This window comes from Chelon labrosus (assembly GCF_963514085.1).
Source record: "Chelon labrosus genome assembly, chromosome: 14".
Classification (NCBI taxonomy): domain Eukaryota; kingdom Metazoa; phylum Chordata; class Actinopteri; order Mugiliformes; family Mugilidae; genus Chelon; species Chelon labrosus.
This window is the reverse complement of record NC_140347.1, coordinates 23,413,559-23,435,732: the sequence shown is the minus strand read 5'-3', so window position 1 is coordinate 23,435,732 and position 22,174 is coordinate 23,413,559. Positions and strand designations below refer to the sequence as shown.

At 41.9% G+C, this 22,174-nt stretch overlaps 1 protein-coding gene across 4 annotated transcripts; it reads left to right on the top strand.

Annotated features, from left to right (window-relative positions):
- The first annotated feature begins 342 nt into the window (after positions 1–342).
- Positions 343–22,136, top strand: hmbox1b (homeobox containing 1 b). Of its 4 annotated transcripts, none has more exons than XM_084560544.1 (10): positions 343–486; positions 2,567–3,256; positions 8,117–8,202; positions 10,003–10,113; positions 14,283–14,436; positions 14,698–14,780; positions 15,178–15,273; positions 16,116–16,210; positions 17,197–17,280; positions 17,527–22,136. In XM_084560544.1, the coding sequence occupies exons 2-10, from the start codon at positions 2,571–2,573 to the stop codon at positions 17,668–17,670; spliced, it is 1,539 nt and encodes a 512-aa protein (XP_084416670.1). In that variant the 5' UTR covers positions 343–486; positions 2,567–2,570; the 3' UTR covers positions 17,671–22,136. The 4 variants fall into 4 exon arrangements, with proteins under 4 accessions (XP_084416670.1, XP_084416672.1, XP_084416669.1 ...); XM_084560546.1 differs by having other exon boundaries at positions 2,564–3,256; positions 16,119–16,210; XM_084560543.1 differs by having other exon boundaries at positions 2,564–3,256.
- The last annotated feature ends 38 nt before the right edge of the window (positions 22,137–22,174 follow it).

The following is a 22,174-nucleotide window of genomic DNA, read 5'->3' as shown; positions in this document are numbered from 1 at the left end:
CTATAACTGTGACGCAGTCGGACATGTAGTCTGTTATTTAGTGATTAGAGAGGACACAAGTCACCTCTGAGGCAGACGCCGTTCCCGCCGCCGCAGGGTTAAGAAGAGCAGCCGCTGTGGCCACATTAAAAACTGCATCGCCTTTTTGTGACAACTGTAGATCAGTGAGCCATCAGCTCCCCCCCGCTCCCGTTTCCGGGATTTGTAGTTTTTTGTGCAGGGCACGCCGCCGCGTGTCGGAGGCCTTCGAGGGAGTAAAACTACAGTTCCCTCAGAGCTGCTCGGAGGTGTTAGTTGTCAATATGGCTGTTGTCAGACAGACAAAGCAGAGAGGCAAATAATTCGCCTCTGATTAGAAATCCTTGCAAAAGGGTCGGACAGGGCACTGTTAATAAATTGCTTTATTGTTCCGGCTGCAGTGAACGGCACGGCGTCTCTTTGCTTCAGACATAAAGTTAAATGAATAAGTGGACGATTTGAAGCGAGGTAAGTCGTGTACTTAGCTATCTACTACACTGAAAGTGATGTTATTAATATCAAACGTTCGCTAGCCAGCGACGGCGGCTAACGTCAGCTAGTATCAGCGTTGGCACGGCTAGCATGTTAGCTAATCACTCCAAAGCGACCGAAATAACCCTCGTTAAGTTGTTAGTTTTGCTGTGGGATGCCAGCGGGCTGTTGTCAGTTTATACTGACGTGCAGCGGCTGTTACTTGAAGTGTTATAAATAATTTTTGTGTGGGAGGGCTGCGAGCTGGCTAATTTAACGTCAGACCGGGCATTGTCCGCCTGCCACCGGAACGTTCGCTAACATTAGCTTTTGGGCAAAGGGCGTGAAGGCTGGCATCTCCAGCCTGCAGCAGCGGAGACTGGTGCTCTCACTGCGGGCCCCACAGTTGGCAAAACAAAAACACATGGAGGGGAAAGAGGAGATGGAACCGACTGTGGACAGTTTTTAGCTCCGGGACAATTTAAAAAAAACTGCACTGTCATAAAAAAAGGAAAAAAGAAAAACGACTTAGGGTCTTCAGCTGCATGCATTCTGTATGTAAGTGAAAAGAAACGTCGGCTGTTTGTGGTTGCATGGTGAACAACTAACTAGTTACCGATTTATTCGTGAACTTTCTTGAAGTCGCTGAGAATGTGGGAAAAAAGGGAAGTTTGAATCGCCGCCTGTCAAAGACTCATTTAAACTGCGTTAAGGCAGTGAAGGACAGTGATTTACATAAATGATTTAACTGTTCCGGAGGGCTAACTTCTACTGTACTTTCACCAAGTGAATAGTTAACTTGGTGAATACTTAATCAGAAGGGGTAATGATTCGAGATGCTGCAAAACCCACATCGTGTCTTCTTCGAACAGTATTAAATCTCTGTAGAGGTGCAGCCACATGCACGTCAAAACAGTGATGGTCTTGTAAATGCAGTCAGCCTGACAGTCTTAATTCTGCGTGGCTCATCTCAGGGATGTGGCAGTCGAACAGGGCTTTGTAATGATTCACAGCTCGAGCAGCTTGCCTCGTAATTTTGAGCTGACAACCTAAGGGACTAGTTAATGTTCACCATGCGGTTCTACCAATCTGCCCTGTGGTGCAGAAGTTCTGTCTTTCAGTGCTCAAAGTGGCTCTCCTCCGCATGTGTCTGAAACGCTCGTTCTCCCCTTAAATCCTCGTGTTACAGGCTTGCATTCGCTGCAATCATATTAGTTTTCTCCGTGATAACTTCAAACCCCTGCAAGCAATCCGAGACCATTTGTTTATTTCTGTCCTCTGCTTAGTTTCGAGTAGCACAGATGTAGAAAAATGCCAGTGACCCCTTTTAAAGCGTTTATCATATCAGCATAGGTCGGGCAGGCACAGAAGATGGAAAATCTGCCGCAGTCTGATTCCAGTTGCATTGATTTGGAGCACAGCAAATTGCTTATGAAAAACATACAGCGTGGGTGGTGTGCAGAGCCGGGGATATATTGTAGCTCTTAAAGAGCGACAGTCAGAATGTTAAGATAGCATCAGCTGTCAAGGTGACTCTGGCACTCTGCGCGTGTTGCCTGCTGGTTCCCAAAAATAGCTGATTTTTATGCCCTGCCCCTCCCTCCCCCTTTTTCTTTTCACACTTCTATCTCTCGCTCTTGTCTTCCTTTTCTTATCTGCTGCCTCTTTATTTTCTTCTTGCAGCTTTTTCCTCCTTTCCCACCCTTTTCTTTCTTCTTTCGTCCCTCTGACTCTCCTCCACTACCTTCCTCCGTCTCACTCCTCCTTCCTCATCATTCTCATTTTTCTCCCCATCTGCTACTGCGTTCCTTTTCATTCTTTGCCACTTAATCCTCTCATTTCCTCTGTGGCTCCACCATTCCTTCATCTGTCTTATTTATGCCTGACTTTTATGCTCCTCCTTGCTCCTCCTTTTCTCTCTCTTCCCTTTGCTCCTCCGGATCTTAAACATCTACTTACTTTCCTAAGGATTTCCTTCCTACTTCCCTTAACTTCCCCCTGCATTTCCTGTTTCTTTCCCCCTCCTCTGATTCTTCCTCTGTTTCACAACCTGTCTGTCTTGTTTCTGATCCAGCAGCAGGATGTCTGAGTTAAGCGAGGAGCCGCGCTTCACTATTGAGCAGATAGATCTGCTGCAGCGGCTGCGTCGCACCGGCATGACCAAGCAGGAGATTTTGCACGCACTTGACACTCTGGACCGGCTGGACCGGGAGCACGGCGACAAGTTCGGCCGCCGCACCTCTTCCTCCTCCTCCTCCTCTTCCTCATACGGAGTAGGTGGGGCAACCAACTGCACCAACAACTCTGCCTCTAACAATGCTAATGCATCATTCAACAATAACAACACTGCCTCGGCAACCACCACCTCTTCCGTGTCATGCAACGGCAACAACGGCGCCATCAACAGCGGCGACGGCAGCACTGGCAATCACTCGGCCGCCGCCGTCGCCGCCTCTTCCACGACCTCCAAAATCTCCACAGCCACGCAGACACAGTTCGGCAGCGGCGGGGGACTCTCGCCGTCTCCTAGCAACAGCTACGACACCTCCCCGCCTCCAGGGCCGCCGCCGCCATCTGCGATCCTGCCGTCACCCGTGTCACTGGTGGCGCTGTCGCAGAACGGCCGCGACAGCCTAGCTGCTACCCCCAACGGAAAGCTGTCTCCTCCACGGTATCCGGTAAACAGTGCAGCGGCAGCACGAGCGTTCGGGTTTGAAGCAACAGAAGAAGACCTGGACATTGACGATAAGGTGGAGGAGCTGATGAGGTCAGTAGTAACTTTGGAAAAGTGAGTGCTAAAACTTTTTTGTTTTGGTCTTGGTCCAGCTGAAGTTGTCTTGCTTGTAGAAGCGTAAAGGATATTATCAGTAAGTTACAGTGGTGTTAGAAGATGAGATCTCATTCCGATTATTGACATAAAATGTGCTGTTCTTCGCTGTTTTCAAAGGCTTTGTTCACTTGGGTGTGAACTTAATAGACCGCGTGATATGGAGAGTGAATGAATGAAGGCACGGCCATGATATCCACAGTAGTAATGATCCTTCCACAGAGTGTTCTTGTCTGTAAAAGACAAATGCTTCAAAGGTGCCTCTAAAAGCAGCCTTGAAGGCCATTTTCATTTTTTTCCCGACTGATGCATTTTCAATTTGAATAGCTTGAGTGTTTCAGTGGTAGGAGTTGGAGGGTCTTTTTTATTGGCAGTAATGTTCACGATAAAAAGGCCAGAAAGCACAGTTCATGTCAGCACTAATTAAATAGCACCGACTGGAAACTGGAGCTCCTTTGTGTGCAGCTGCTGCAGGAATGCATACATGTTTTAAAAACCGAGCTTTTCGAGTTTATTCTTGACCTTGGAGACCGAGGTCTTAACCATGAAATCATTTTGTATCACATGATCTTTATCAGCGCCATGCGCTATCTCTTCTTCTTTTTTTTCTTCATTTTAATTGGTGATTTTAAGATTGGATGTTTTTTCTTCATGTCCATTTTGGCTAAAAACCTGAGGCTGTTTGTTGTTTTTGACCTCGGAAACATTCATTCATTCATTCATTCATTCATCTTCTGTACCCGCTTATTCCTGTTAAGCATCGCGGGGGTCTGCTGGAGCCTATCCCAGCTGTCAGCTCGGAAACATTAGTTTAGAAAATACTTTGTACCAAAAGCTGTGCTCGAGTGTTCCACTAAATGTAAAACCTCTTGTAGTATCTTAAAAAAAGTTCTATGTAAAATAGAAGATAAGATAGAAAATGCCTTACTTTTACTAGTTTTTCTAGGTCTGGCGTAGTAGCTAGTCCAAGATTGGTTTCTGTTAATGTGGTATAAATTAATATGACACCAGTTACAGCCAGTGTTTATCAAGCTATTTGGAAAAAGATTTGTGATCTTCAGTTTGAATTTTCTCTCATTATGTTACACGGACTTTTAGTGTAGGAATTTGAATTTGTGTTGATTCCAGTCCATCATTATTTGCTAAAGATTGTAGACATTCACTATTGCCAGCATAGGCAGTCTTATTGAATGCTTGCACATGAATGAGGTGTTCTGGCGGCATATTGATCGCTTCAGTTTGCTTTGTTGATAGCTGCAATTCAGTTTGTTTGTTGTTGGAGAGTTTGGCTGCAGCCATTTCTGGGATATGACTTTCTACCTAGCAGCTAAGAGGATTTTAAAGAATTCATTGATTTGTGGATTTGGCTATATACAAAAACCAAAAATTGTACTGATACCACTTCAAGACTTTAAGCTGGAAGTCTTTGTCTGACTTTCTCATATATCATTCCAGTCATCTTCATTTATTGTCAGGCCTGATACTCTTTCCTATTTCTGTTTGCTATAGACAGTGATGTAGTTCTGTAATTTAGTGTTCAATTTCATGTTGAGAATATATTTGGTATTTATAATTTCATGTGCATAAGTGAGTATTTTCATTCACTTCAGGTTTACTAGATACTGTGAGAAAACTTTATACTATATTATATTTTATCATTAGATAACTGATACTCGTGTATTAATCTAAAAGCAGGAATTTAATGTAGTTGGTTGAGGTGGAGCTCTGTTTGTTTCATTTTATTTAGGACTCTCATTTCTCTTTAATCTTTTTTTTTTTTCACATTTATTGAATGCCGTCACAGTTTTACTAGTGGCACCTGCACAGTGCTTGTTTTATCCAACCAACTGTCCAAACCTTAAACAAAAAAGAAAAGCATTAGATCTGTGAAGCTGCAGGCGTGTAATGAAAAATGAGTTAAACAGTAATTAATGGCATTACGTTTGGATGACATGTTGGGACTTGAAACAAAACGTTTAGAACTGGAATAACTTGCAACGTACATGCAAGATACTTATGACTTGATCTTACCTTCCGCTAGTTTACGTTTCATAATAGTTGAAGTGGTACTGAAAAACTTGGAAGCCAGCCTGAACTTCCCCTCCCACAAATATTTTGTGGTGGAAAGTTGACATAGAGTCGCTCCGCTGGGAACTGATTGTACTCCAGCGAGATTTGCTAGACCAATCAAATCATTTGAGCAGATTTTATGCAGGGATGGACAGAAGAGTAACATTGACAAGTCAGACACATTATCTGAACACTACTGAGTTGATGTAGTTGCTCTGATTGGTTGTAGGGCTATCAAATTGCGTGCAGAGGTGTTTTTTTCTCAGAGTCGGTTAAAAACGCGCCCCGAATGGAGTGTTACCAGAGTCATGCTCTGATAAGAGCTGAGTCTGGCTACTACAAGCGAACACTTGCATTGCCTACATTATCTGGCTGTGCTGTTCATTTCAGCAAAGAGAATGTTTGGGCTGGCTTGTTTTTACGTAATCACATAAACCATAGTTGCTGATTGTAGGAGTTTGGTCTGCTACTAGTTTTTGTCATCAATAAGTAACACCAGACAGAAAAAACAGTCCATCAAACCATTACTAGTCCCTTTGACCTCTGTGTGGCTCATGATGCTCTGACATGAAGTCCTGTTTAGAAAAGGTGTGCAGACTCTGTAAGGCTGTGTAACCATGGAGCCGCCACACATACACAGAGATTCTTGACGCACTTGCACTAATGAACAATTAGTGAATAGCAGTTGCAGCTCATATTTTGAATCATGGAGACATTTTGCTGTGTAATTAGTGACTGAAAATGCACAGCTAAACAGACATTTTCACTTCAACAATGCTTTTTCAGCATCAGACCGCATGACGGCTGAGATAAGTACATTTCTCTTGTACACAGTGTACCACATAAAGATGTACATGATGTGATGGAGTATTAAAATAACGGAGATGGGCATAAAGGCGCTCTTGTTGAGACTATGGATAGAGTGAACAAACACTTGGTTACATAAAAGGGAAGTGTTCTGTAGGAGGAATTGGAAAAGCCTTCAGGGTTCAAGATGACATTTTCTAAGAGGGAAGGAAGAAAGGCTTTCTATCATGCACCTCTGAAAACATCATATGAAATTACATTTAGTAACATCCAATGATATTAGGTTTGAAATGCTTTATAGTTACTTAGGCCCATTACAGGTTCAGCGTTCAGAATAGTAGTCATAGTCCACATGCTTGCTGCCTCCTCTCTTCTTCTAAGTACTCTACACATTAGGCATCTCCTCCTGCTGCCGTGGGCTCCTACTGGCTTCCAGCTTCCCTGCATGAACAGCTTGTAAGAATAGGCATTTAGGGCTCAGGCTCTACCCTCAGCACTGCACGAGCTGCTCCATCACTCATTCACACTTCCTCTGCATTAAATTACATGTCCTCTTTAGACAGCCCAAGAAGTTAAGTAGTGTTCAAAAGCCATCGTCCTCTCCGCCTCTAGGACTCTCCAGCGTCGCGCTCAGCGGGGCTGCGGGGGTGTGACACGAGGTTTCAGCTTGTCAACAATCCCACGGTGCCCTTCTGATTTTTCTCACTTTAAAGTGCACATTTCCGACTCCGCAGGGGCTCTGCCTTTGAATTGGCATCCGACGCATCCCCCCCCCCCCCCCCCCTCCCTCTCTCCTACCCCTCCTCCTCCTCCTCACCCCACTCTTCCTCAGTCTTGTACAGCAGCTTGTGCTACATCGATTCGCCGGTGTCGATACAAGCAGCGTTTTTGAGCTCTAATTTTAGCTGCGCCGCAAGAGGCTGGTGTGGAGGATATTGATGCTGGATGTCAAGAGTCGTGACGCATTTTCATTTCAGAAATATGCCAAACAGAGTGCTCAGGACATTGATGCATTCTCTGTGTGAGTGTGAGTCTCCCATACTGACTGCTTCAAAGGCTGCTGGGACTGAATGGGTTGAGCACTGGTGCTGTTAAAGTTGAGGAGGGAAGGGGGGTATTTCAGCGTGGAAAAAAACTGTAAGACAGTCATGAGCTTGTAGGGATGTGTATATGTGTATATGTATGTGTGCCTTGTGTGTGTATATATGTAAGGGAGGGGTTTGGGCTTGGTGCCAGAAAGCAGGGTGGGTACGCAGTGTGACTACACATACTCCATTCCTGCAAGTCTGTGCATGTTTTATTCTTTTTTTCCCGTGGAGGACTGAGATAGTGGAAACGTGTTCGTTAAATAACCTTTAGCAAATATAGATTGATGACTTGATTGTGTTAATCTGAAAGGAAGGCTGATTACGTGGGAGACGTTAAAAAAAGCCACACTTCACAGATAACGTTGTCAAAACGCAGCCCTGTTAAAAAAAGAAAAAAAGGGCTGTGCTTTTATGGTTTTCCGTATGAATATGTGAAAATCAGAAATACTGATTTTATCACTCGACATGAGAAGAGGGAATTAGTTCCTGTACTGCATGCCAAACGACTGGTACGAACCAAGCACAGCACCAGTGACAAAAAGCAGAAAACATGCATGCATTTGCCTTTAATGCAGCTGAACATGTGTAAATCCATCTAAATAATGTAAAGATAAAAGCAGTTATTCTGCCTGTGCGGTAGTCGTTCACGTCTTTTAGTGTACCTATAAATCATAGTCTGACAATTATTGTTATCATATCTCACCTAGTTTATAACCCTTATACACTTACTTAACTCGCTGACACTTCTTTTGTGTTTCCTTAAATGCCAACGAGGTTCTTAAGTTTTTGCCGCTGACATTATTAAGCAGCAATGCTTTGTTCTTTGTGTTTGCAGGAGAGACAGCAGTCTGGTGAAAGAAGAGATCAAAGCTTTTCTGGGGAACAGGAGGATTTCTCAGGCAGTGGTGGCACAAGTTACCGGTTAGTAGCAGACAAACCTGACACACCTTTCAAAGCGGTGTCTTTTAATTTGGGATGTTTTTTCGGTTGTTAAAGACTATCACTTTGCCGTTCACTTATCTTCAGTTTTTACATTTACATTTGTGTTACGACTGACTCTTTTGGAAAAAAGTTTCCTCTCCTTGGATATATTGTGATTTATTCGGGTTGCCCCCTTAACACTGACAGAACCACTGATGTACTTTTGCACATCACCTCAAAATCACCTTAAGTTACTGACTTAACTCCTGACCGAGACACTTATTGGAAACACAATTCTTTTCTTTTAGCTACCCTGCTTGTCTCTGCATCAGTAGTGAATGTTTCCAAATCTACTTTCCATCTTTTCAGCTGACAGAGTTGTTGGTTATTAGGCATAATCTGCGGTCTCATGGAGTCTGTGACACACCAAGCCGATGGTCGTCAGTTTTCTGCTCTTGTTTAGCGTCCGTGGCCCTAGTTTTTCTGATGTGTCCTCCACTGTTGGCACTAGCTCGTACCTTTGTCGTCGACTTTATAGGCACTTCTGCACGTCAGTCTGTAATGGATTGAGTCGGTGAGAGAGATTACTCATTCAGCTCAGAGAACCAGTGAACTAGATGAAAAACTAAAGTGACGACAGTAAATAGAGAGGGCGCACAGAAGGCTCCTCTTGTTTTACGTCTTTGTCAAATGAACATTCAATAATTTCATAACGACATGATCATTTAGAATTAGACAAACTAATCAGCATGATTCAGGAGAGGCTAGTTTTGTACAGCCTTTCGTAGCTCTCCCTAGCTTCTTAGCCTTCCAGCAAATAGTACCTTCCATTTCGAATGTTTGATAAAGACTACTGCCACCTGCTGGTAGGAAGAGTTATTTCCTTTCACACAGGTGCAGAATGTACTGTATATGCAAGATTGCTATTGGCTGTCGTCTCATTTCTTTGTTCAAGTATAGCTTTTTGGGCCAGACACAGGAGACGTAAGATGATGTCATGGTCAGCCTTCGTTGCCAGTAGTTTTTTGATGCTGGTTTGGTGTGTCCGTTTACTTTACCATCACTGATAATGAACCAGGGCATTTAAAATTGCAATATTCTGTGGAGACACTCTCGTGCAGAATCACAAGCTTTGCACAGTTAGTGATGCATGATTCATCACCAACAGTAATCTTTCTGCCATAGACAGCAGTCAGAGCCAGTGTTCAAAGTGCCTGATAATATCTTAAGGGCGACACAGTTTGGATCTCTGGAAAGTGAGGTTCAGATACACACTTGCAATTAATACCTATTACCATAGGTGTCACCAAAGAGAACAACAAAAAGGGAAATCGTCAAAATTGCTACTTCAAAAAAGGGAATTGTACAGAAAACCTGACACTTGATATGTAGGAGGATTTAGAGGATTTTTAGTGAGGGACGCTGCACTGTAATTTGACCCAGGTTGTGAATAATACATTACTCCTAATCAAAAGAACTGCAAAAATGACTCCAAAATGGGCACTGTGAAGTCAGAGCAGAAATATTGTATGTAACATTTAAGAAGTTGTAACTTGTATACATGAGAATCATTTCAAGTTTTAGCATGTTACCAGAAAACAAGTTAAAGTGTCAAGTGCAATTTTTCTTTGACTGCTACTCAGTGATCAGTGAAGAAATAAATTCAGAGTAAAGGAGAGAGAAAACACTTCCCCCCTCCTCCTCTTTTATTCTCCTCTGTATCTCTTGAATTCTTTCATGGGTTGTCTGCAAATTGTGCTGAGGCTTGATCCAAAACCCTGTTGTCTGGCTGCTTTCCAGGCATCAGCCAGAGCAGGATCTCCCATTGGCTGCTGCAGCACGGCTCGGACCTGAGTGAGCAGAAGAAGAGAGCTTTCTACCGCTGGTACACGCTGGAGAAAACCACACCAGGTACATCTGCCGCGATAACCCGGCACGCTGCTAACTTTTTTTTTTTTTTCCCTCTCCTGAATATTTTTTGGCGTTTTGCCCATGCTTGACAGTTGGCAGTCGTGAGAGATAGAGGGGAAACAATGGCCTCACAGTTTGTTTGTATAACTCACTGAAGGGCAGGGGTTAACAATGGTGTTAACATTTGGATGTGAATCAGACTGTTCCATCCAGCTACTTCCAAATGAAATATGGAGGAAAAAAGAATATGACTGTCTTAAACTAGCATGGTCTTGCAGAATTGCCTTTGTGGCACATCACAGTCAGAACTAGTTCTATCCTGTTTAATGTATGAAAACTGCACCCGTGTGCATCTAGGTTTCATGGTTGTTTTAATTCTTATTAATGTGTTGTTCTGTCTTGTGCCTCTAAAACAGTTGTGACTCATCAGAGAATGGACATGGGCCTTCTGAGGGTGTCCTGTGGTGTCTGGCAACAGAATGTTGTTAGTGGGGGCCTTTGGGTCCTATGGGTTGAGGGGAGGCGCCTCTGTGGATCATCCCACAGATACTTGATCAGTTTGGGATCTAGTGAATTTGGAGGCCAGGTCAACACCTTGTGCTGTTCTTCATGTTTTTTAAGTTGTTCCTAAAGTGTTTTTGTATGTGTGTCTGTGTCAGGCTGCTGCCATCAAGGAGTGTCATTACTACGGGGTCGGGGTGTCTGGTCTGGTCTAGGTGTGTGCTTCATGTCTAAGTAACATTCACATGAATGCCAGGTCCAAAAGTTTCCCAGCAGAGCATTGAATCGTCACAAGATGATCAATGTTATTTACTTCTCCTGTAAGTGGTCCTAATGTTGTGCCTGATCGGTGCATACACTCCAATGAAATATGTTACATTTGGGCAGTAGGTACCTATATATCTATAGCTTGTATGCAACATTTATTTTATCCCAGGGGCAATAAAGATCTTATCTTATTGTCATCTTGGAAACGAGTTTCATTCTGTGACTTATACAAAGTTACGCCTGACCAAATGGAGAGAAGTTGATGAGTCTGAAGCTTGGATGTAAAGATAGCAGTATAGTCTCACTAATCGCAGCAGGGAGGCCGTTGCAAAGAAATAGTGCAGTGGAACAACACCCTGCTGCCTGCCATTTCCTGTCACACTGTTAATGAGATAAGTCGTCAGCATGTTGTGGTAGATGCCGTGCAGAGAAGTCTTGCACACAATGTCTGAATTCCATGTAATATCTTAAATGTTAGCAGAAACAGCTGGGCTTCTCCAATGAATTGGAGACAAAGGAGAATAAGACTATAATAGCAGCAGTTAGTATGAGATTAATTTGCTGCTGTGGTGAAGAAATGTCATAAATGTGCAGCTCCAGCAAGAGGATGTGAGGGAATGTGCTGTGACTTCAAGATAGCAGCTCTGGGAAATCACCCAGTTATTAGTTTAGCTTTAGTTATGTTAACTAATATTAGTGATGCTCCAACAAATAGAAGTTCCACCATGTATTTAGCAATGCTCCCTTGTACAACATGTTTCCTGTAATTTCATGTCCTCTTTGTCTGGCTACTGTACATAAGAGACATTACAGTGTATTATTTTTAGGTGTTTTTTTCTGATTTAATTTGAATGAAAGAAGGGTCGCCTCAGAAGCTTACCTGGTTGAGTTGGTGCCCCATACACGGAGGATATAGTCCTTGCTGCAGTGGGGCGGGTTCAGTGCCCTTTGCTGTATGTCATCCCATTTCCTGTCTCCCTCCACTAGTAAAACTATCAGGAAAAGGCATAAAAAGTCAAATAATAATAATAATAATAACTAGATGATCACAAGCGATCATAAAGGGGTCCATGCCGTGGCGAAGTCGTCCCCGAGTGGGATGCAGAGGCATAAGTCATCAGTAGCGCTCCCTATAGACCGTATTGCACGAAACTTGGTGGGCTTGTAAGGAGCCATCCACAGATTATTATTGTCAAATTTCAAGCAGTTTACTGTGGTGGTTTGTGAGATATAAACATGTAGTGGTTGTAGCGCCCCCTATAGGCCGAATTCAGCATGATTGTATGCAAGCATATTATCATGACGGCTGCTAAGTTTCATAAGGATTGGGTGAATACTTCAAAAGTTATATAAATTTCATGATGTTAGCTATTACAGTTTTAGAGATATTGAAATGTAGCTTTTGTAGCGCCCCCCAGAGACCAAGGGTCACAAAAGCTGGGGTGCTTGTACAGAATCATGTTATTATCAATGATATGTTTGATTAAGTTTGGGTACATACTTAACAAAATATTAGCTTTGGAGTTATACTGTGCCACGAGGTAAAAATTCATTCGCCATTAACTTTGTAATCAATGACCCTCCTAAAGTCTCATCACAATTTCACAATGTTTAGTGATAACATAAGTGTTTTTAACTTGAGCCAGGCTAATACATCAGTATCGGTCAGAATTTATACTCAGTTATACAGAATTCCTGGACTGGACTATGGTTTAAATTGCCATATATAGGCCTTCATTGAAATGGCAATAAATCAAATGATGCAGAACATTTTCTGTGTTTACTCGACATTTTAACGTCCCAGCTTTTCCTGGCTAAAATACAATGAGTTGGATTTTATGGCTGTCACAGCTTACATCTCTTTAGAAGCCTGTTGGGTTTCTTTAGTCTGGCTGAGCTCAGCTGCAGTACTTGCACCATCACCTGGTTTACAAAAAAAGAAAGGTTAAGTTGTGTCTGTATTAACGTTTCAGAGTTATGCTAATGTTTGCATCTAATTTATTATTAAGTTAAGATTTAATTTATCTTGAAAATCTATTTTAGACGTTAATTTATAAAATATAATTCTAAAATGACAAAACAATAGAAATATAGACTCTTTTTAGCCAATTTCATTTAAAGACCAGGTGCATTATTAAAGATTGTGGCTTTTGTACAGCTTTTCTCTGTTGTCATACTTTTTAAGTCCAAAATGCCGCCACACATCAGCTGTTAGATCCTGTCAGGTTTCGGATCTCCCTCAAACGTGGACTAATCTTGTTGTGAAGCCCTGCGAGACTGTTGTGAAATTTCTAATCTTTTATCCTCTTTAATCAAATTGGGAGATTTTTTTTAAAAAACATAGTCTTTAGGGATTAAAGTTTAAAATCCCACTTTATTTACCGCACTTCTATAAACCTGTTGGACTTGCTGTTGAGAGGAAGACTGAAATGTGTTAGAAAAGCATAGACATTTGGTGTTCATATAAGTTAAGCTCCAAACACTGGACTCCTATGTCTCCCATAATGACACTAGTGGGATAATCCTGTGTTTCTGAATTCATGTCCAACCAAAAATAACTTGGTTTGTCTAGATCTTTTTTTCCCCCTATATTCTGAAGAAAGACCCAAAGTCTGTAGTCTCACGCACATTCCTCCGTTAAATCCAAACTGTGCTGAGTAAATGGTTAACAGTAAAAACAACATGCTTTCTTTAGATCCAGACTGTGCAAGTATATACATGTGTTTTCAACGTATAGCTAGGCAGCAGGCATCCCACGCCTTGTCCTCTGCGGCATGTTCCTTGGTGGAGCCCTGCCAACACCGTCAGCACTGGAAACTGCTCTATGCTATTTATGGCCAGACTGAGCCCGGCCCAGCCCAGCCCAGCCCCGCACACACACACACATGCGCCTCCATCACTGCTGCAGAGAAAACTGATGCCCCATTGATGCCGTTCTGATAAGCCGCGCTGTGGCGGGATGACACAGTTAGGCCTCTGGTTTTGCAGTGTACCGACGCTTTAAAATGTGATGCGGGCGAGTTTTTACCAGTTTGAATGCAAATCAGGCCTTTTGTGTGGTTTTCTTTTCTGCTGTGGTCGTGACTTGAGATGAGGCAGAACGGTCTTTGTCAGCACTATTCAGTCGAGTTTATAATCAGAATATATTGTGAGATTAGCAAAAGGGGGAAGTATGTTTTCACATTCATATTCATGAAGGAATCCGGCTGTTGTGTGCTCGGTTCATCTCTCAGAACAGCCTCTGCGCACATTATTTCTACAGCTTTTAAACTTTTACCGGCACTGCTTGTGCTTCCAGACCACAAACACACCTGCAGACTGTTGGACTTCTTATTGTGGCTTGACTCTTCCTGACATGCACCATTTTCAGTTGTAACTTACCAGTGATTCTGCTGCTCCAGGTGCCACCCTGAACATGCGGCCAGCTCCCCTGCCTCTGGAGGAGATGGAGTGGAGGCAAACCCCACCGCCCCTTACCACTGCCCCCGGGACCTTCCGGTTGCGTCGAGGAAGCCGCTTCACTTGGAGAAAAGAGTGCCTGGCTGTGATGGAGAGGTGAGGACAGGGAGGAAATAAGCAGTTAACAGGTGACAGACGGACGTTTGTTTCATAACTCCTCTTTTATTTCCTCGAGGATTAGAAGAAACATTGCAGTCTGGACAGTGAGGAAATAAAGCCTGCAACTCTCACCACACACCCTCAATACAGTACTTGATTGTACCGCATACATAACAAACAGCAGTGACTCCGGTTTGTTGACATTGTCCTTGTGTAGAGAAATTAATTCAATCAGTGTGACTCTTCTGCTATTTATAGCTACTTCAACGACAACCAGTACCCAGATGAGGCCAAAAGGGAGGAGATCGCAAACGCCTGCAATGCTGTTATTCAGAAACCAGGTAAGCTGCACAAAACCCAAGCAGTTTACCATAATGCAAGAATAACACCAGTAGTTTGAGCATTGTATGTCTAATGGATGAAAGCTTCATTTGCTGGTGACAAAAAGTTCCCTCTATAATACAAATGTGAAATACACTTTATATATTTTGTGTGTTATGCAGCGGAAACAATTACTTGATAAACTTATCTACAACAGTTTTATTATCAATAAATCCCAGCTTCAGGGAACGGATGGATAGCACAAAGCATTGCACAAACATTAAAAATGAAAGCAGGCTGGGGGAGGAAAAAAAAATCAAACAAGTTATAATTTTTGTGACGTTTCATGCGACAGAAGAGATTCATGTGAGAACGACAGTGATTAAGTGATCAAGATATCGTTTGATTTTTTTTCAGGGAAGAAGCTTTCTGATCTGGAGAGGGTCACCTCCCTGAAAGTTTACAACTGGTTTGCCAATCGTCGCAAAGAGATCAAGAGGCGGGCCAACATTGGTAATGTGGCTTTGGGAGCGTCCACCAGTGTTCACTGTTCTCATTTTTCTTATGTTTTTCGCCATTAATACCCTCATTCTATCAGTATAATTAGGTGGATGATTGTTAATCAGTCACTGGATTTCTGCTGTGACCACTGGCAAAGTGTCCCCATAACTGCTGTGAAATTACACTAAAACTATTTGAGCTCACCTAGATGCCAATTAGATTTGAAAAATAAACCTTCCAATGCTTGCAAGCCAGTAGGACTCTGTAGAGACAACAACTGATAATACAGAACTGATAAATACTTCCAGCACTAGTCCATTACTTTTACCTTTTTGAACCATTTATCCTTTTAGCTAATCATGTGAAATATCACTCTATAGCTTTTGTTCTCTTTTAACTATTTCAACCTTTTATCCAGCACATAGAATTGTTTCAGTAGTGTAGCTCATATTTTAAATTTGATTTCTTTATTATATTTGCTTAACTTTTATCAGTTTATTTCAAATAATTACTCATTAGCTTTTATAGGTGTTAACTTTTAGCTATTTCCCACATTGTTCCATTCCTTAAACTGTTCATTCCAATGTAGTAACCATTTCCAGTATTTTAACCCTTTATCCATTACTTTTAGTGATTTCAACAATGTAGCTTCTACTTTTAATTATAATGTCTTTCTTTTCCTTTATATTAACTATTTTTAGTCACTTATCCATGTTTCAACCATTTATCCATCACTATTATATTATTTCAACAGTTTATCCATTGCTCTTAGCCGTCTATTCCAACTGTGCATCAATGACTTTTAGTTATTCCAACCACTTAGTGGTTCTAATAATCCGTCCTCTTTCTCCAAGAAGCCACAATCCTGGAGAGTCACGGGATAGACGTCCAGAGTCCAGGGGGACACTCCAACAGTGATGACATTGATGGGAACGATTTCACGGAGCAGGTACAGAGTGAAAAAAGATCAGATAAACAGACAAACTACACAGTACTCAGATGAGAAAACGGTCACTACTTACTGTGCGTCCTCTAAACATGGTATTTTGTTAATGGATCAGTGTTTTGCCAGCCTTTCATATCTGTGTTCTACCCATGAAGAAAGTCTCAGAGTAGTGTTAGACAAGACTGTGTGGTCTTGTCTTAGTCAGCTGTGATGTCATTTATTCTAACTAAACGATTAAATCAATGAACTTTACTAATTAGTTTCTTGTGTTTGGTCAATGTTCTGTTAATAATTCAAATCAGCAGAACTCTGAATATACCATTCCTTAAAGCAACTCCTACCTTTCTGGCATGTAGCACAGCACAACTCCACTAGTCTGGCTTTCGCCAGCCTGATCTGACGGCGGATTCTTTCCGCCCTGCAGATCAGTCTGGAAACCCACACATTCATTTCTCCTGCAGCCGATCCACTTTTTCTGGAGCCAATCACAAACGGGCTTATCCGCCTGGCGCGCTGACGTCAGAGAAGCGACGTAAAGTCGGCAAGCAGCTTGTTGTTTACATGAAACATAGCAGCCACCAGAGCACAGCTATCCGTCGACGCCGCTGTCGCTGCTGTTTTAAAAGATTTCAAAGGCAAGTTTTCTTTGAAAACGGAACAGAAACTTGCACTGGAAGAATTCATACAAAAGAAAGACGTGTTTGCCGAGTTTCGCGACGCTCTGCAAAGTACGTCACCCGGATCGATGGTCTGATTGGTGAATGACTATCTAATTGCGTACAGAGTCATTTGAACTATGCCCGTTGTTCACGCCTCTTGTGCAGTAGAAATTACATGGCAGACTCCCCAGACTAAGTTCAAAAATTGAACTTAGTCTGGCGAAAGCCAGACTACAACTCCACCTCCCTCCATAATAAAAAGCATTAAGAGTGACGACCGCTGTGACGGCCATTGTCTTTGAGTAATTGTTTTTGTTGAAACACCTTCAGGCCTGTGACCTCCCCTATTTCGACAAGAGACCTCTCAGCCGACCATTTGGCCTCTATCGACTGGAGCCCACCTCGCCAACACAGGTACCTCCACACAGAAACGTGTCAAAATGTGTTTACTAGAACACTGCATATTCATGAAGGACTTCTGAGTACACCCATCAGTGATGCTGGCTATTTAGAGACGTGAAATAACTTGAAATGATTTGAAACTACTAAGGACAGTGACGTAGCAAAAACAAACCTTCAGAATTCTTTTTTTCTCTCTTGGCTACTACCTATCATGACTTTTGTCCCTGGTGTCTCCCCCTCTGTCCCCCCCCGTCCCAGGATGACAGCGCGGCACACAGCGAGCACCAGGACCCCATCTCTCTGGCTGTGGAGATGGCTGCCGTCAACCACACTATCCTGGCCCTGTCCAGAACCGGCGGGGTCCCCAACGACATCAAGACGGAGTCCCTGGAGGACGAATGAACTGCACAGGAACTGGGATGGAGGAAGGGTTTGACAAATGGAGTCGACAGGGGAAAGGGAAGGAGGAGTGTAAAAAAAAATGGGAAACGAGGGGGGGGCGCTAAAAAAAAAAAAAAAAAAAGAGACCAACAAAATGCTACTTAGTAAACCTTCTCAAATCTGTCCCACAGCCAGCCCGTTGCCAACTGCTCCTTCTCTCTCTGCCCCCCTCCTCTCCTCTCTTCCCAGATAGCCCATGTAAACAGTAATTACCCCCCCACCCCCTCCCTACCCCACTCAATATATTGACACAGCTGGCGGAAATGGGTCACTATAGACCCTGTGATCTCCTCTGTGAAAACGATCCACTGAAAGAAGAAAAGGGGGCAATTCAGGCCTTTAACCCTCCCCAGAATGCTGGCTCTTGTCTGGGATAGTGTTTCCCAGGAACTCCTCTCTCCTTCCCTTAATACACTTTCTCCTCACAGGATACCTCTTCTCTTTCCTCTTCCTGGTTCCCCCTCTCCTTCCCTCTCCAGCCTGGTCGTCTGAGCCGATCCTCAGTCTATCTCACCTCAACGTCAACCTCAGAAGAATAACGTGTACTGTATATATAATATATATATGGTTCTTATGGTTCTCAGTCACACTCACCTCATGGTGTGTTACCTACCTACCCCTCAAACTCACCTCTTCATTGTGCAATTCATCGGAGGAGCAGCCTCTTAGCCATCGTCTTGGGAAAGACGGATAGAGAGAGCTTCCTCCTCTCCCTCTCTGGCCGTGAGGCAGTCAGCAGGAATAATATCGGCAGACAGAACTGTCCAGTCACTGTCTTTTACCCTCTAGAGTTATCATTCCTCACTGAAAGGCTTTGTGTTTTTCCTCCAGTAGAGCTGCTATTTGGACTAAAAACCTCAACACCTTCCAGTATTTCTCCTGACAAGAAGTAGCCTTAATTTCATACAGACAGATGTTCCTTTCCTTTTTACAGTAGACTTTGTTTTTTCTGACAACAAGGATCTGAAACGTTACTCAGTGCACAAGAATTTCAGCACACATAAAAGAAAAACTATTCTCAAGGTTTAGGTCCAATAGCAGCACCGTCTCTTCCTCTGTTGTTTTGGCCAAATGGCGACTGGACATACAATCATTTTGCCTTAGTATCCAGCTTCCCAGTGACACTATTGTTAAGTATTTGAGGCTATGAGGATCAATTTAGGGTCAATGTGATAATCAAGCAAATTTTCTAAGCTATCTAATAAGGGGAATCATGCTTTGTTTTAAATGTCATTAATGCCAAAGGAAAAATGCTAAGACTCTAAGCTAAGACTGATCTGAAAATGGTGTTAATCCAAAGCGATTTCTACTAACTCCTTTGGCGTACATAGGTTTTTTTTTTTCCTCTTCTCATGTTGAGTGAAGCCTCTCGAGCCAGTGTAGGCTTGACACTACAGCAGGCCTGTGTCAGTAAAGATAGGTATTAGCAGCCAGACATATAATGCTAAAATATCCCTAAGCTATTTACTACTTCTGTGACGCTGCCTCTTTATATTAGCCTAAGTAATATGCTTTTTTTTTTTTTTTTTTTTTTTTTTTTTTTTTTAAATATCCGAGATATCAAATTAGACTAAATCCACACTGGAAATGGTTATCAGAAGAACTTTGGAGGCATTTTTTAATTTCATCTATATAGCCTCAAAGGTAAACGATTATCTTGAAGGGAATCTGAACACTTAAAGTGGTGATACTATAAATGTTGTTTTTTAGTTTTTTTTTTTTTTTGGCCCTAAGGGGACCTTGTCCAAAACCATCTCTGACTGAAAATCATTATGTCATTAGCTGGGCCTGTTTATGGGGGAACACTAATGTCAAGTAATAGCATTTAGCTTCAAATCTGGGTGAGGAAGTTAAAATAAAAGTTAGATTCTTTTTGGGAAACTAGGTTATTCAGTTTTTTGCTGGAAATGAAATGAGAAGATACTGCTCTAATATCCTAATGCTAAAATGAAGCTAGAGCTAGCTTAGCTCAGCCTAGCCACAAAACTTTTACGCTTGTCCAAGGATAAAAACACCTAACCCACGATAATATTTCAAACTTTATGGGTGCTTATGCAGCGAAGCCTTCACGGTAACTACTTGTGCCGCCGTTGTACTACAAGAAGAGATAAAAGATGTTAATGGTGATCTTATAAAGTGCTAGCTTGTTCCTGGAATACCTGCGACGCAACTGTTGTCGTCTAGAAGCCACTGAGGTTTAGCAAGCTAACGATTTGTAACTGAAGTTGTAACTGAAATTGGAATATCAACATTATAAATTGACAAAAAAAAAAATAAATAAATGTAATTCATGCTAATGGAAAATTTCCACTTGAAGGAATCATTAATGCTAAGCTAAAACTAGCTCTAGCTTCACATTCTGTCTAGAGCACAAAAACACCTTGATACATTTTTTACAGTTATCTTTTTGTATGGATTAAACATACAAACTTGAAACTGATAAATACGAAGTCGTATTGTGGCTAGTTGGTTTTATTTTCACCCCTGGACAAAGCCAGGCTAGCCATGCTTAGCTTTAAAGCTAGTTTTAAGCTAAGATAATCAGATTCCCCGTTTTATCTTAGTTTTTTGGGATTTACCTTTGCTACTACTGCTTAAAGATAGCAGGCCAATGTATTTAGTGTAGAGTCATGATCTTCTCATCAAATTATAAGCAAAAAAAATGAATAAATGAATTTCCCTAATGAGCTGTTACGTTAGGGATGGTTTTGGAGAACTGGGAATATATTCTACAAAGCAGGATTAAACCAAACACTCAACCAGAAGTCTCATATAATGTGGACATTGGTGACAAACAACCCCGTTACAACACTGAAAGTGTTTCCCATCGATTTTAGAGCCGTGTGATAAACTGTCGCATACTGCTTGTGAAGTAACTCCCAGTCCTGGGCTCTTGTCGAATAAAGCTCTATTTAATTCCTCTGCTTCAATATGTACGAAGCTGCGAAACAGTGACTCAGAACTGGGACCTGTGTTTAGAAAAGAAAGGGTTGAAAGATAAAAACAATATGTATTTATACTCTTTTTTTTATGGTAATGTACAAAAAAAAATATGAGAATGACAGATGTTTTGAAATGAAACATGCTTTATTGTTAAATGAATCATGCTTTTTAATTTCTCCTGACTTATTTTTCTATTATCATTTTTCTATTATCATTTTAACTGTTTGTTTTTTGTGTGTGTCATCCCTTATTTGACTGAACAGCAGTCTCCCCTCTATTTGTACCTGAGGTAGTAAGCTATTTTATGAAAGATGAACGATGATGCACCTTATGAAAATTTAAGTATCGCAAAGCTTGAAATGTAACCTTCTCCCCCCGGAGCCTTCCATCCAAGTGGCAAACGTCCAGTATACTGTTAAGGGTTTGGTGTGCTTCACATTAAATCAGAACCCCAGTATTTGCCATCGTCTCCGCAATATCACGCCACACCAAACTCCCTAGTGAAATATAGCAATTTTAACGTAACTGAAACACACGTGAAATGATTATTGATTGGTTTAAAGTTTGAATGGAAAAAGATGATAGGAGCCCAATACGTGTGTTTGGATTATGTGGTTTCGTAAAATGTGTTTCATATCTGGAACTCAAAACTCTGACCAGAGTGTTTAGCTTTAAATTGAGGTGAAATATTCCTTAAGGACCTCAGACTCTTAAAATATGACGAGCACATAGTGAATCAGTTACTATGTTGATAAAGCACTATTAGAAACGAGCAGGGCTTTTTGTTTCTATTTTATGTCTTATTTTCTATGGAGTTTGGTGTGATGTCCCCATACAAAGATGATATGTTAGAAATAGTAAAATGAACCTACGAAGAGTGCATTTAGAGATTATCCTCTCGCTGTAAGACACTTTTAAATGAACTGCCTTCGATTCTGAGAGATGCCATTGCCCAATTAGCAAGTACAAGTTTTAATCATGCAGTATTCCATGTGAGCGTTCCAGCTCGACAGAAACATTTATGGGTTGTGAAGAAAGAACCCTCAGGTGCTCACCAAGTAAAAGTCGTGTGCGTTATCCAGGAGAGACCTGAAAACCAAGCTTTCCCCGCCCGATGTTGTGCGTACTCCAGTGGTAGAGCTTATTACTCTGAAGGGGTGTCCTCTCGTGGTGTGTCAGGGTCAACACGTCTACATGTCCTTCTGTGCCCACCCCACCAGTGAAAACGCCATCCACTTCATCCCAATATAGCTCAGAAAAAGAGGACTGAATGCTGTTGTATCAATCTCAAATCTAGTTATGTTCAAAATTACTGTATTGCCCATTTCAGAATTTAGTGCCTTTTTTGGACAGTAGACTGTTCTGTAATTAAGATGTAGTATATATACATTTTTTTGTACAGTTTCTTTGTTCATTTTTTTAACTTGTGTTTATTTTAGTATGATATATATAATGTACAAGAGAATAAAGCTATATCAATGACACTCGTTCTGTATTTTCAGATCTACACAGATACTCATCA